The 12,804-nt window shown below is 35.8% G+C and overlaps 1 protein-coding gene across 2 annotated transcripts in view; it reads right to left on the reverse strand.

Annotated features, from left to right (window-relative positions):
• Nucleotides 1–729: 729 nt before the first annotated feature.
• The window catches only part of slc4a10b (solute carrier family 4 member 10b), an 89,732-nt gene continuing 77,657 nt past the window's right edge, over nt 730–12,804 (reverse strand). For both annotated transcript variants that reach the window (XM_082174620.1, XM_082174619.1), the window contains 7 exons: nt 10,358–10,426; nt 8,879–9,052; nt 8,048–8,170; nt 6,011–6,075; nt 4,979–5,074; nt 2,302–2,325; nt 730–1,292 (listed from right to left, as the gene is read on the reverse strand). In XM_082174620.1, coding sequence (XP_082030746.1) covers nt 2,319–2,325; nt 4,979–5,074; nt 6,011–6,075; nt 8,048–8,170; nt 8,879–9,052; nt 10,358–10,426 — 534 coding nt within the window. In that variant the 3' untranslated portion in view covers nt 730–1,292; nt 2,302–2,318. The remainder of the gene's footprint in view (nt 1,293–2,301; nt 2,326–4,978; nt 5,075–6,010; nt 6,076–8,047; nt 8,171–8,878; nt 9,053–10,357; nt 10,427–12,804) is intronic.

The following is a 12,804-nucleotide window of genomic DNA, read 5'->3' on the forward strand; positions in this document are numbered from 1 at the left end:
GTCTTACAAATTAGTCAGCTAAGCTTTGAATCAGAAAAGTAAGACTGATTAGCCCTAACTAGGGGAGCGCGGGGCACAACGTAACACTTGGCTAGTTGTAACACGCTTGTTTTAAATACTTCCGCACATGCTTGGATGACGAAACTTGGTGTATTTACTAGTTGCCATATCAACACTTATATAGAAAAAAAAATTCCGCTAAAAAATTTTTTTTTTTGGAAGATATCCATAGACATTTATTAAACCATAGCAAAAGTAAATTTCTTACTTACTGTAAGTTAATTTTTCATCTCAATTTTTTGTGTTTATTAAAAATAAGACAAATCTGATATTATTTTAATCTCCAAGATGTTATTTAACAGTTGAGATAGTTCTTTAATGCTTCGCTAACTAGCAGAAGACACTAGCAGGGTTTAAATCCCAGTTGTGCAGGCGGGGGCATGTTGTCACACTGCGTTACAATGTGCCCCTATTAGAAATATGCTATTATATTCTATAGTTTTATTAATTTTATTGAGAAAACGTGAGAAAAAGGTGAATAAAGACTGAGAGTCAATGTTCAGAAATTACTAATTATTTATTTGTTTTTGAACTATGTTGTATAGCTGTGTTTTCATGTGTTTGTAGTCAAAACTCAAAAATGAGTTTATATTTAATTATTAAAAATTGCCATTATTTTATATGAAAAAGTTTTTTAATTGTATTTTATTTAGAAAATATTTTAGTTTGTTTTGTATTTTTTTTTTTATTAGATCAGATAACATTTTAAGCTGTCATATGTCATGTTACAATGTGCCCCACACATGTTACAATGTACCCCACCTATGGGGCATGTTGTCACATTTCACTTCCATTCTTTCGGGGTATATCAAGAAAAAAGTATATACTGTATTAATAAAACAAAAACACATAATTGTACTAGACATGTGGGAAATTAATGTGGGAAAAAATAAATACTCTGAACCATAAGTAGATTTACACAAACTGAGAAAGTCAAAAAGCGTTACTTTGTGCCCCGCTCTCCCCTAATTGCTAGTTGATCAGACTAGTTCTCAAGACACAGTCTTAATGTAGCGGCTATGTTTATGCAACTGGCCTAAAAATGAAAATCATTTTTATGATCTATTCCTTTAAAAAACCAATAGAAGTCTATTTGGATAGCTAGTTAAGTGTGTGTGTGTGTGTGTGTGTGTGTGTGTGTGTGTGTGTGTGAACACAGTGTATCAGATAAGTCAGATTCTCATATCTCTTCTTTCCATCGACGCTTCTTGTGCGCTCTCTTATTAGACAGGCTGCAAAATAACATTAAAAAGATTAGTTCACTTGAATTAACCTTAATGGCAACAGTTCAGTGTGTAATGAGTGTTTTTATTGAATGTTAATCAGTTTGGCAAATCCAATTAATTTTTTTCCATTGAAAAACAGATTTTTAATTATACTATAATATCCTTCTTGTCTTCCTGTAGATAGCCACAAATTAACTAATAAAGTAAACTAATTCATAAAAACAGGCTCCCATGAAGCATTGCAAATTATATTATGCAATGCACTTCAAATATGTGGTATTTCATATTGTTACATCATTGCTAATTTGATATTCATATGCAGTGCATCATTGGATGTAGTTTTTTTCCTCATAAAACGTCTTATGCATTTGTTGTTTTTCCAAATACTTCAAATCAAAGTTTATAATATTTTGATTTATATTGGAGCTGGCTGGTTTTGTTGATGCATCAGAACTTTTTATTGAAGTAAATTATGAAATGCCTATGAAGAAAAAGAACGGGAAAAACACATTTCTCTGTTGCACAGAAGCAATTTAGGGAGTTTGCTAGATTTATCTAATGCATTTACAGTATGTCAAATAGACTTTATGTGCAGAATATTTCCCTCTGAATTCATTGTGCATGATGATCTTAATAATAGTAATTAATAATAATAATAATAATATTAATAATAATGAGCAGACCGGACACGCATTCATGTTCACGGCTGATTAGATATTATTCTTGTCCAAGTAGTAAAAAAACAACAACAACAACAACAAAAGACGATCACATGCTGTCTATCTTTGTCTGACACTTCCAGAGAGATGTGAATGATTTATTGTTTTCGACTGACTAACTGGGTTGGAAAATTGGGGTGAATTCAAACATTCTTGGAGAGACACATAATGGTAAATGTCTGTTCCAGATGGATTACAATCAACGCCGCCAATTTGGTCAAAATACTTGTTGCCATGCGAAGAAAGACGAGATGAGATTCTTACGTGACGTGGGATGTTGCTATGAGAACACTTACCTTTGGGGGCTCAGCCTCTACATGCTTAGGAAAGGAGACAGAGAAAAAAAGAAAGAATAAAGAATTAAATCTAAATGGGTTATCATGCAAAATAATTGGATTAAAAAAGTCCAATATGTACACACGTGTTTCCAAACAATGACCTTTAAAGGTGTAGTAAACATTAATGCACAGAAAATTAAGGGTGTGTTCACACTTGGCATGTTTGATTGGATTAAAACGAACCCTGGTGCGATCGCTCTGTGTGTGTGAATAAGTGTGAACGTTGCCATCCGAACCAAACAAGCGGTCCGAGACTCTGTTCACACTTGTAGTTCAGTTCGCTTGGTTCGTTTGGTCCGAAAAAAAAGAAAAAGTCCTAGTCCACTTAGTGTTCACATTGCAATTTCATCACATAAACCTAAAGATACCGAACCTAAAGGCATAGGGATGTCCACAGCCTGATTGGTCGGCTTTTATGATGTATTGCCTATTTTGAGACGGAACCGAACATCCAAACAATGCTGTGTTCTGGGGCCGGTTTCACAAAGATAGACTTTGACTATGGCTTAGATATAGTAGATAGTCAGACTTCAGATAGACATCTAAATCAGACCGTTGCACAAAGCACCAAAGACTCTGACTATCTTAAGTAGGACTAAACTGCAATGCATTCTGGGTAAAATAAGACACTTTTTTTAAAACAAAAAACATGGCGGATCGAGTAAGCGCATTCAGCCGCTCAGTGCAGTTTACCCCAGAGGAAAATATGTGTTTGTTGGAGGAGTATAACAGTTACAAGGACATTTTACTTGGGAAATTTAGCGGAGAATGTAGTAACAAGAAGAAATGTTTAAATTATGAGCCATTTTCCCTTTTCTTTTGGCTGTTTGTAATGTAACTGATTGTTACTGCTGGTTGCCAAGGTAACATAGAGTCTTAGACCTAAGTTAGCCTGGGGGGAAGGTGTCTAATTTTTTTGGTCTAAATTAAGTCAGTCTTTATTTTTGTGAAACAGTCTAACTTGCATTAGAGTCTAGTCTATGAGCCAATTTTAGACTTGTCTAACACTATAGACCGGTCTAAAATAGCTTTGTGAAATCGGCCCCTGGGCTAAATGCACTCGATGTATGTGCGTAGCTACATATGGTGGTATTTTGACCAGCTGAGAACTTATAAAATGTGTAAAGGAGTCAAAACAGTGTCAGGAATCCCTCCTTCACACACACACACACCAAGATCTGCTGTGAGGAGACGTGGTTCTGATGCCTGTAATGAACTGTGACAACATCAAGACTATGACGAGAAAACATCTATGCTTGAGCATTCTGTCCTGTTTAGAGTCTCATCTTCCTGTCTTTGGTTTGTGTTGCGTTCATATTTCAGTCGAACCGCACCAGAGTTGGTTTGGAAGCAGATCGAGACCCATCTTTAAACCAGCGTTCAGATGGCAGCATTCACACTTATTCACACTAACAGAGCAATCGCACCAGGGTTTGTTTTAATCCAACCAAACATGCCAAGTGTGAACACACCCTGAAAAAATGGGTCTCGATCCGCTTCCAAACAAACTCTGGTGCGGTTCGACTGAAATATGAACGTAATATGGACCAAAGACATGATGTAAACGAACCAAAAACAGGAAGATGAGACTCTTAACAGGACAGAATGCTCAAGCATAACGTTTTTTTTCTCGTCATAGTCGTGATGTTGTCACAGTTCAGTTCAGGCATCAGACCCGCATCTCCTCACAGCAGATCTTGGTGTGTGTGTGTGTGTGTGTGTGTGTGTGTGTGTGTGTGTGTGTGTGTGTGTGTGTGTGTGTGTGACGGAGGGATTCCTGAAGCTGTTTTGACTCCTTTACACATTTTATTAGCTCTTCACAAGTTCTCAGCTGGTCAAAATACCATCATATGTCGACTACGCGCATACAACGTGCGCACTTAGCCCAGCAAACAGCATTCTTTTGGACGTTCGGTAAGTTCTGTTGCAAAATATATGCAATAAAAAGCCGAACAATCAGGTTGTGAACACATCCTTATGCCTTTAGGTTCAGTATCTTTAGGTTCGGTAGTAAAATGCCAATGTGAACGCTAAGAGGACCAGGACTAAATTAACCAAGCGAACCGCACCACAAGTGACAGATATTTTGTCTACAATCCCTGTAAATACTACAGTAAAACAATGATAAATTAATCTGGACCTTTCAATTTGAACTCTGCAAGCATCCCTGATTTGAATAAAGCCGGATACACACGGTACGATTTGGCTGTCTGAGACACATTTCGAGAATCCTAAAAGATTCCTCTGATCCTAGGCCAAAATCTGAAGTCTTTGATCGCTAGTTTGACATGTTCACCGACAGCCGATTAATGACCGCTGCGATCAACTTCTCATACGACAGCATCAAATACCAAAGACCGATAGGAGTGCAGAACCTGACGACACTTTTGATTTCACATTTTCCTTTCAAGACAAACTGAGATCCCACAGTGTGACATGGCTTACAGTGGGGATCATATCCATACAGTCTGACAAGAAACATTATAAATCGTACAGTGTGACTTTTAAACTCCAGCAAGTAACTCGTTCCACACCGTTTACAGCCAAGTGCCATAAACATGAACGATTCTTCAATCATGTGGCTGCCGGTTGCAGAAAGATACCAAAAACATTTCATATGAAAATGAATCCGAACCTTTTTGGATCATTTTTGGAGTTGACGGCGTTCCAAGTACTTCCAAAGGAGCCTCGGGACATTTCATCCGTAATGTTGACAATAGAAGGATCATCTCTGAAAAAAATATCATATAAATATAACATGAAATCGGACATTAATATTCAGGTGTGTGCATGAAAACAATCATAAAATACGAAATTCAGACTCAAAATTGTAATATAACAGTGAATGCTTGACAATCGCTAATTAATACATGTTAATATTAATAATTTGTAGCTTTTCAAAACGTATTACTGGAAGATTTGTAACTGTAATATTTTTAGATTTATATTACTTCTCTTGAATTTATATAAATCTCTTCTTCTTGAATTAGTTCTCTCTATTCTCTTGTGTTTATATGTAAAGTATATACGTATGTACTGTAAGTATCCATAACAAAGACTTTAGATATGCAAAGATGATGCACTCATATTACTATCAATGGGAGAAAGTGCAACACGCAATATGGCGGAATAAGCCCCGCCTTCTAAATAAAAGAGCCAATCACTGAGACTGGCTGGTCCAGCCTGAAAAATGCAAAAAAAATTATTATGATTTAATTCTGTCAGGCACTTCATATATGCAAAACCTCGCACTGGATCATTTTATACATTTTGTTTAGTTTAGTATTGAATTTAAATTTTATGAATTATAAGCAACCTTTATCACTAGAAAACATTTAAATAACCCATTAAATATGAAAGTATGCATTAATTTAAGACATTTCTCATTTTGGCAAAAAGGATTCTTTAAAATTGAGTCCAGAACACGAGTTTATTGAAGAGTGTGTGTTTGTGCACATTCTGATTCTATTGCTTTTTATAATTTTTTTATAATAAGAATATTAATAATAAAATAAAATAAAATAAAATAAAATACTGTGTATTACAGAGTCGTGTATTACGGAACCCATGGATATCACTGAAACTATGGCCTTACTGTTTTAATAAGCCAACAAAAACTAGTATTGCTTGCTATTGTGAGAATAAGTTAGGAAAATCTGGTCCATACTTGTAATGTCCCTCCAATGGCACTTGTACGATTCCTTCTTCCTCTGCCAAAATACTCTGCTCCTCCTGGCAGTAAACAGAGAGAGAGAGATAGAGATAGAGATAGAGAGAGAGAGAGAGAGAGAGAGAGAGAGAGAGAGAGAGAGAGAGAGAGAGAGAGAGAGAGAGAGAGAGAGAGAAAAAGAGAGAGTCTTATTCCCGTCCAGCCAAAGAGAACTTCAGAGACCCTTTGAGATTAAATAACTTTGCTGAAGGACATTTTGGCAGATCAATTCCTGTTCCATTTGTTTGGCATGAAACGAATGCATTGAGACACTGAGGTGGGTGAATCGGGGTCCCTCTATAAGAAACGAATCATGGCAATTTTAGCAAGAGTAAAACATGAGATTATTTGCCAGGGGGTCAGAAAAGTCTCTGAATGCAGGAAAAACAAACTGTAAAACTGGAGCACAAATCAGATCTCCTCATTAAAGCAGGACCTCCGTGAGTTCTCAAAATCTCATCCATCTTCCTCTCATTCAGCTTATATAAATAAACTCAACCAGCAGTCATGTGTGGAATCATTCAGTTATATAGAAATCATCTTCCAAATACTAATTACTGGTGGTGTTATGGGTCCAAACAGTCAAGTTTTTGTAGCAGGTTATTATCCCCCCTATTATCTATCTTTCTTCTTCAAAACAGCTTTGTCGCTCTGTGGCAAAAAGTCACCAAATTCTGCATGGGGGTTATTTCAGTGGCAAAATGTAATAATCTCAATTATGTGATGGATTAGAGCTGCCTAGCAACAAAAGTACATCAATATGAAATATAAGTGCACAATACTGCTGACGGTTTGAGACATTTTGTGTGAAATTCTCCTTTTCTCAGCTCTTCCATGTTTTTCCTGGATTTTTTGTTTGGGGGAGCATTTAAAACATGTAACCATGCAACTGATTTGCATAAAACTGGGCATGCATGCTATCTGGATATATAACTAACTAAATGTGAAGGAATAGTTGACAAATATTTGCAGAGTATTTAATTATAATTGTTGTATTTAGTAATTGTTGTTAGACAAGAAAAATGTCTAATCAACCATGAATATGAATGTATGTCTGGTCTGCTTATTATTATTAATTATTATTCTTATTAAGATCATCATGCATAATGAATTCAGAGGGAAATATTCTGCGCATAAAGTCTATTTGACATGAATGCATTGGATAAAACTAGCAAACTCACTAAATTGCTTCTGTGCAACAAAGAAATGTGTTTTTCCCATTGTTTTTCTTCATAGGGATTTGATAAATGCATTGAAGCCAGCCAAATATTATAAACTTTGATTTATATTGGAAAAACAACAAATGCACACAAGACTTACAGTAATTCTGTAAAGTTTATGTTGTAACATTTTGAAATCTGAAAGCCTGAGTGATTACGTGATTTATTTATCCAATGAATTATGTACATTTGGATTTATGAAATGTGTTCTGCTCATGTTTAATAAATAAGGCTCAATATCAATAAAAGCATGAGTGAATGTCATACCGCTCAAATCCAACAGAGGGCATTGCATTCAAAAGTTTGGGATCAAAATGTATTTCTCTTTATAACAGAAATGAATACATTTATTCAGCATTATTACACATTAAAGTGATCAAAAGTGACAGTTAAAATCTTTAAAATGTTACAAAATATTCTATTTCAAATAAATGCTGTTCATTTGAACATGTTTTTGCAGAAAAATGCATCACGGTTTCAACATTGATTACAATAAGAAATTGTGCCTGGGCAGCAAATCATCACATTAGAATATTTGATCAAATAAATGCATTAGATACTTCTCTCTTAAACAATAACAAAACTTGTGAACAGTACTGTTAATGATTTTCATGATTTGATTAGAAGCCTTTTAAACCCATCTTCGGTGTCAGGCACATCTGTGCATTTCATTAACTCTTTCTGTTCTGCGTGGACCTTGTAAATTGCCGCTTGCGTCCAAATTGCAAGTGCTTGTTCACAGTGAATGTTACAATGTTACAATGGTAAAGCTCACCTCTCGCTCAGCGTCATCCAGTTTCTTCTTCTTGCTCTCGGGCATGAGGTCATCGAGCCAGCTGAGCTCTCTCTTCGTGAAGAAAACATCCAGCAGCTTCCTTATGAACACCAGCGCTAACACCTGCCAGGAGCACATCTCTAATTCAATTATCACGTATTTCACCAGAAACATTCATCAAAACAGTTAAGAGAGGCAATTACACTAGCAGAGAAACGTCTATCTCAAAACCTTCTGATTAGTTTTGTGCCTGTGAATTTCTTCACTAAATTAAAACTATACATTTTAATGGTGTGAGAGGAGATTTAGTATATAAACCTTTGACTGGTGTTGCAAATAAACTTGGTTGGTTGCAAGAATTCTCCGTTTTTTTAAACAGGCAAGAAATCTACTGTACAATGGATGAAATTAGTTGCATACATTTGCATACTGTGGTAAGTATTAGCAATATAAGTATAATATGTGTGTCTTCTACATGTTGTCACTTCTTGAGTCTCTCCATCATTGTCTGAATCCGGTTTGAACATAAAAGGCTAAAAGTTTTTGAAATTTTCAGTGCATGTGTGTGTGAGGTAAAAGGACACAAGCTGTTGAAGCTCCGCCCCCTGTGCCGGGAGCAGCAGCTCATTTGCATTTAAAGGAACAGACACAAAAACGGTGCGTTTTTGCTCACCCACAAAAATTGACTATTTTAACATGCTATATAAAAATATCTGTGGGGTATTTTGAGCTAAAACTTCACACACACACTCTGGGGACATCAGAGACTTATTTTACATCTTGTGAAAAGTGGCATTATACCACCCCTTTAAATATATGTTAAACATGTACCATCATTGGGAAGACGATGGCAGCCTTGGAGGTTTTGATGACCCAGAGGAGAACCAGACAACTGAGCTGGACGATGGTGAACAGGTGAACCTTTCGCAGAGGAACGTGTCTCAGGTAAATGAAGTCTGGCTGGTGTTTAGCCGGCATCCCGAACAATCGCACACGATCAAAAAACTAAGAGGACGACAAATATGTATATTAGAGCAGTGGTTTTCAACCAGGGGGCCTCAGAAAACAAGATGACAATGAATAAAATAATCTAAAACAACAACAAAAAAAGATAGATATTTCTCATTTTAGTTCAAAACTGTTTGTCAAGGTTGCCTCAGTTTTGGAAAAACTGGATATATGAATTAGCCTGAATTTAAAAGTGTGATTTTTTAGGCCTAAAAAAAGTAATGTAAAATAATAAAATCACATGCACCTTATTTTTCAGGCCATTAGTCATTCTAATGTGTCTGGCTTCCGCTGTCATTCGCTTCAGTTATTTTTACCTGTACAAAACAGTCTGCTATGCCGCTTGATATTGCAAACTGGTATTTCTTATCATATTATTCTCATCTAAATTATAAACACGCTGCTTTGTAGCACAAACAGTTTTACAGTTTACAGCAATTAAATTTTTTCTCATTATTTCTCTATAGCAGCTAATAAATAGGAAGTCTCACACATTCACAAAAAACACTTTACTTCCGTGTGTAAAAATAAGGTGGATGACATATATATATATATATATATATATATCCAAATAAAATTGTAAAAAATATACGTTAACTGAAATAAAATATAAAAACTATACATTTCTCATTTTAATTTAGTTTAACTTGATGTGCTAAAATAACCTAAACTGAAATAAAAATTTGTAAAAAATTATATTGACTTTTTTTTTTTTTTTTTTTTTTTAACTACTACAAATTACAAAAACACACAAAATCACTAAAACTTAAATCTTCAGTCTAAAAAATAAAAACGGAAATATGAATAAATAGTATCTCAATGATACTAAAATAACACTGTTTTGAATATTGTTGTGGAGCTATTAACAACTAAAAAGTAAAATTTCAATTCATGTTTGAAAAGTTGGAAATGCTTCACTGTTTTCTAACCAGACGAGATGCGATAAGATTCCAGCGAAAAGCAATTTGTCTGCGACGACACTACATGACAAAATCAGTAAGAAATCACAGCCAATCAGAGGAGTGTGTGGGTGGAGTCTATAATAATATGAAATTATTTTCATTCTTACATTAAATGCTTTTAACATTAAACAAAGCACATAAACAGCACCTGAGATTATCACTGTCATTCTTTGCATGTAATAGAAATAGAAAATAGAATTGTGTATATCGCCATTGCAGCCGGTTATGACTAAAACTCTGATTAACATGTAAAAGTTGGCTTTTATTACGTCGCAGCATCGCTTCACGTCTGCTTAAGACACAGTGTTAGATAAACAGATGTTGTCTACGGTGTCTTTACCTGTATTCCTCTCAGTGAAGATGCACCCATGTAAAGGAAAACTCCATACAGCACCGGCATTGGAATGAACTAAGGAGACAATATTAAAAAATGTTTGTTACTATTAGTTTTTCTCCCTGAGGTCCTCATATAATCTCAGTGCAGATTTTTGTGCAAAAAACAATCAAATGCTCTTGAGAATCTGAAGCTCCGCCCCCTACATTTTTTATGCTGAAGCTGCGGCTGAAATTGATCACACATTTACTATTTTCTACATGGTGAATGGCACATAGTGCACTACTGTATATAGGGGATAGGGAACGATTCAGGCAGTGTAAATATGCTTTCTATTGGGGCGAATGAAGTCTGGTTGGTTAGTGTCGCGTGAATCGCATCAGCGTCCAGAGACACGACAGCACAGAGAGGATCATGTGATCGAGTCGCCGCTGACCAGAAATCGTATCGGATCCGTTTGAATTCTGCACAGAATGTTATATTTTAAAGTGATATGGAGGAGATTAGGAGAAACGGTTAGAGATTAGGGAGGAAACTGCGGCTTTACTGAGCTCAACAGCTCTGGCCGAGCTGTGATATAAACTAAACGCTATTGGCTATTTAAAAAAAGGGGCTGATCAATATATCCCACCCTGCCTTCCTGTTTCAGAGGAAATTACGTCCACACACTGATCGAATCAGGGCACTTCAGCGGGCCTTTAAGATCCGTTTTTGGTCAATCGGATCACAAGTAGACGAGGGAGACACATTCCCGTTTACACCTGGTGTTTTAATCCGTCTCTTTTGTCCTGATTTCTTCGAGGGCGGGTAAATGTATGTTTTCTTTTCCAGACCTTTCAATCTAATGAACAAACTAAGCTCGCGTAATTTACATATGAATATGACTGGAGACACGGAAAAACACACAGAGAGCATCAGCTTTAGTTTCTGCTCTGACAGCCGCAAGATCACGGACACTGTGAGTGTGTGTTAGAAATCAGGAATGGTGAGAGAACATTGTGCTTGGTGTGTTTTTCATCTTCAAACCAAACTTGGGTCTTCAGTCGACACAGTTTAAATCCCGTCTGGCTAGAGCGCTTCCCATAATGTCTACACGTTAAGTCAGTAGGCGGAGAGTAGACGGTCTTTCGTGGCTGTTTGAACACATTCGACCACATGAGCGTTTACACTATGAAAGCAATCCGGTCGAATGTGTTTTCAACTCCCTCTGGAAGTGGCTGAAAGTAGACAAGCTCAAAACGTTTAGACCCCGTTTACGCCTGTATTTAGCGTCGTCCACTTGTGATCCGATCGACCGAAACGCATCTTACAGTTTTTTCCAGTTGCTAACACACTAAAATGACATGCACAGCACAATTATTTAAACTGACACACAGAGAGCAAAACCTCTTCTCAAGTCTCCAAAAGTCTAAACACATTTTCTGCTTTACACACATTTTGCAATTCACTGAACACGGCTCTCTGCATAACACACAACAATCTGACATAAAGTCACATGTTTGCCATTTCAAAACACTGCCATTTGTGTGTGCCAAACACCTCAATGCTTAATTGTTAAACACCTTTTTCAGTTTATTGTTTTTTGTGAGCATATTTTTGTTCAGTCCAATGTAAATATATCTGCAGTGCATATGTTGCACTGATTTGTTTGATGAAAAATAAAAAAATAAATGTTTCAATAGCATGTGTGTGTATCTGCAAATATTTCTGTGCATGTGAACAATCTGAAGAATTTTCTACAATTTGAACTATTTTAGTATTATGGCAAAGCATACTAAAGATGAGAGTGGTTTTCATTATGCCCAACAGTGTGTAGTTGGTTAGACAAAAATCCGGTAATATTTGAAGTGTGTGCCATTTCGTGCAAAGGTTTGATTTTGATAATGCTATATGTAGTTTTGGTTGCAGTGCTTCATTTGGTTGCAGGTATTTTGCAGTTTGGGTGTGTGGTTTTGTGAATTATGTAAAGTATTTTGATAAAACCAGCCTAGTTTGCAAAATTGTGTGTTAGCAATTGGAAAAAACTGTAATACCAGCTGTAAACATATGGAGCTTATAATATGACAAAATTATTTGAATTTGAATTGTGTAAATTTGAATTATTTGCAAGTGTAATCTAACAAAATTGAATTTTAGGTGGTAGTTTAAATAGTTCTGAATTTGATTTTTTTTAAACGAATATTGAACATTTGAAATTTAACAAATTGAAATGTTTTGATGGCTGAATTTTATAGACATGTATTTTCAAACAGCTAGATTTTTTGTTCTGAATTCTTATACAAATAAAAAGGCTTCATACTTCAGTCAAGTCCCAAAATACACGTATAGGCTAAATCAGCGTCTTCACAGCAAGGGAAATGTTTGGAATAACAAGTAGGACTGTGTGCGGCACAGCTTGCCCTTTATATTGTACAACAGACCAATTAAATTAGGCAGAATCACTTTTTATATGT

The sequence above is a fragment of the Leuciscus leuciscus genome (genome assembly GCF_965113295.1).
Source record: "Leuciscus leuciscus genome assembly, chromosome: 7".
Classification (NCBI taxonomy): domain Eukaryota; kingdom Metazoa; phylum Chordata; class Actinopteri; order Cypriniformes; family Leuciscidae; genus Leuciscus; species Leuciscus leuciscus.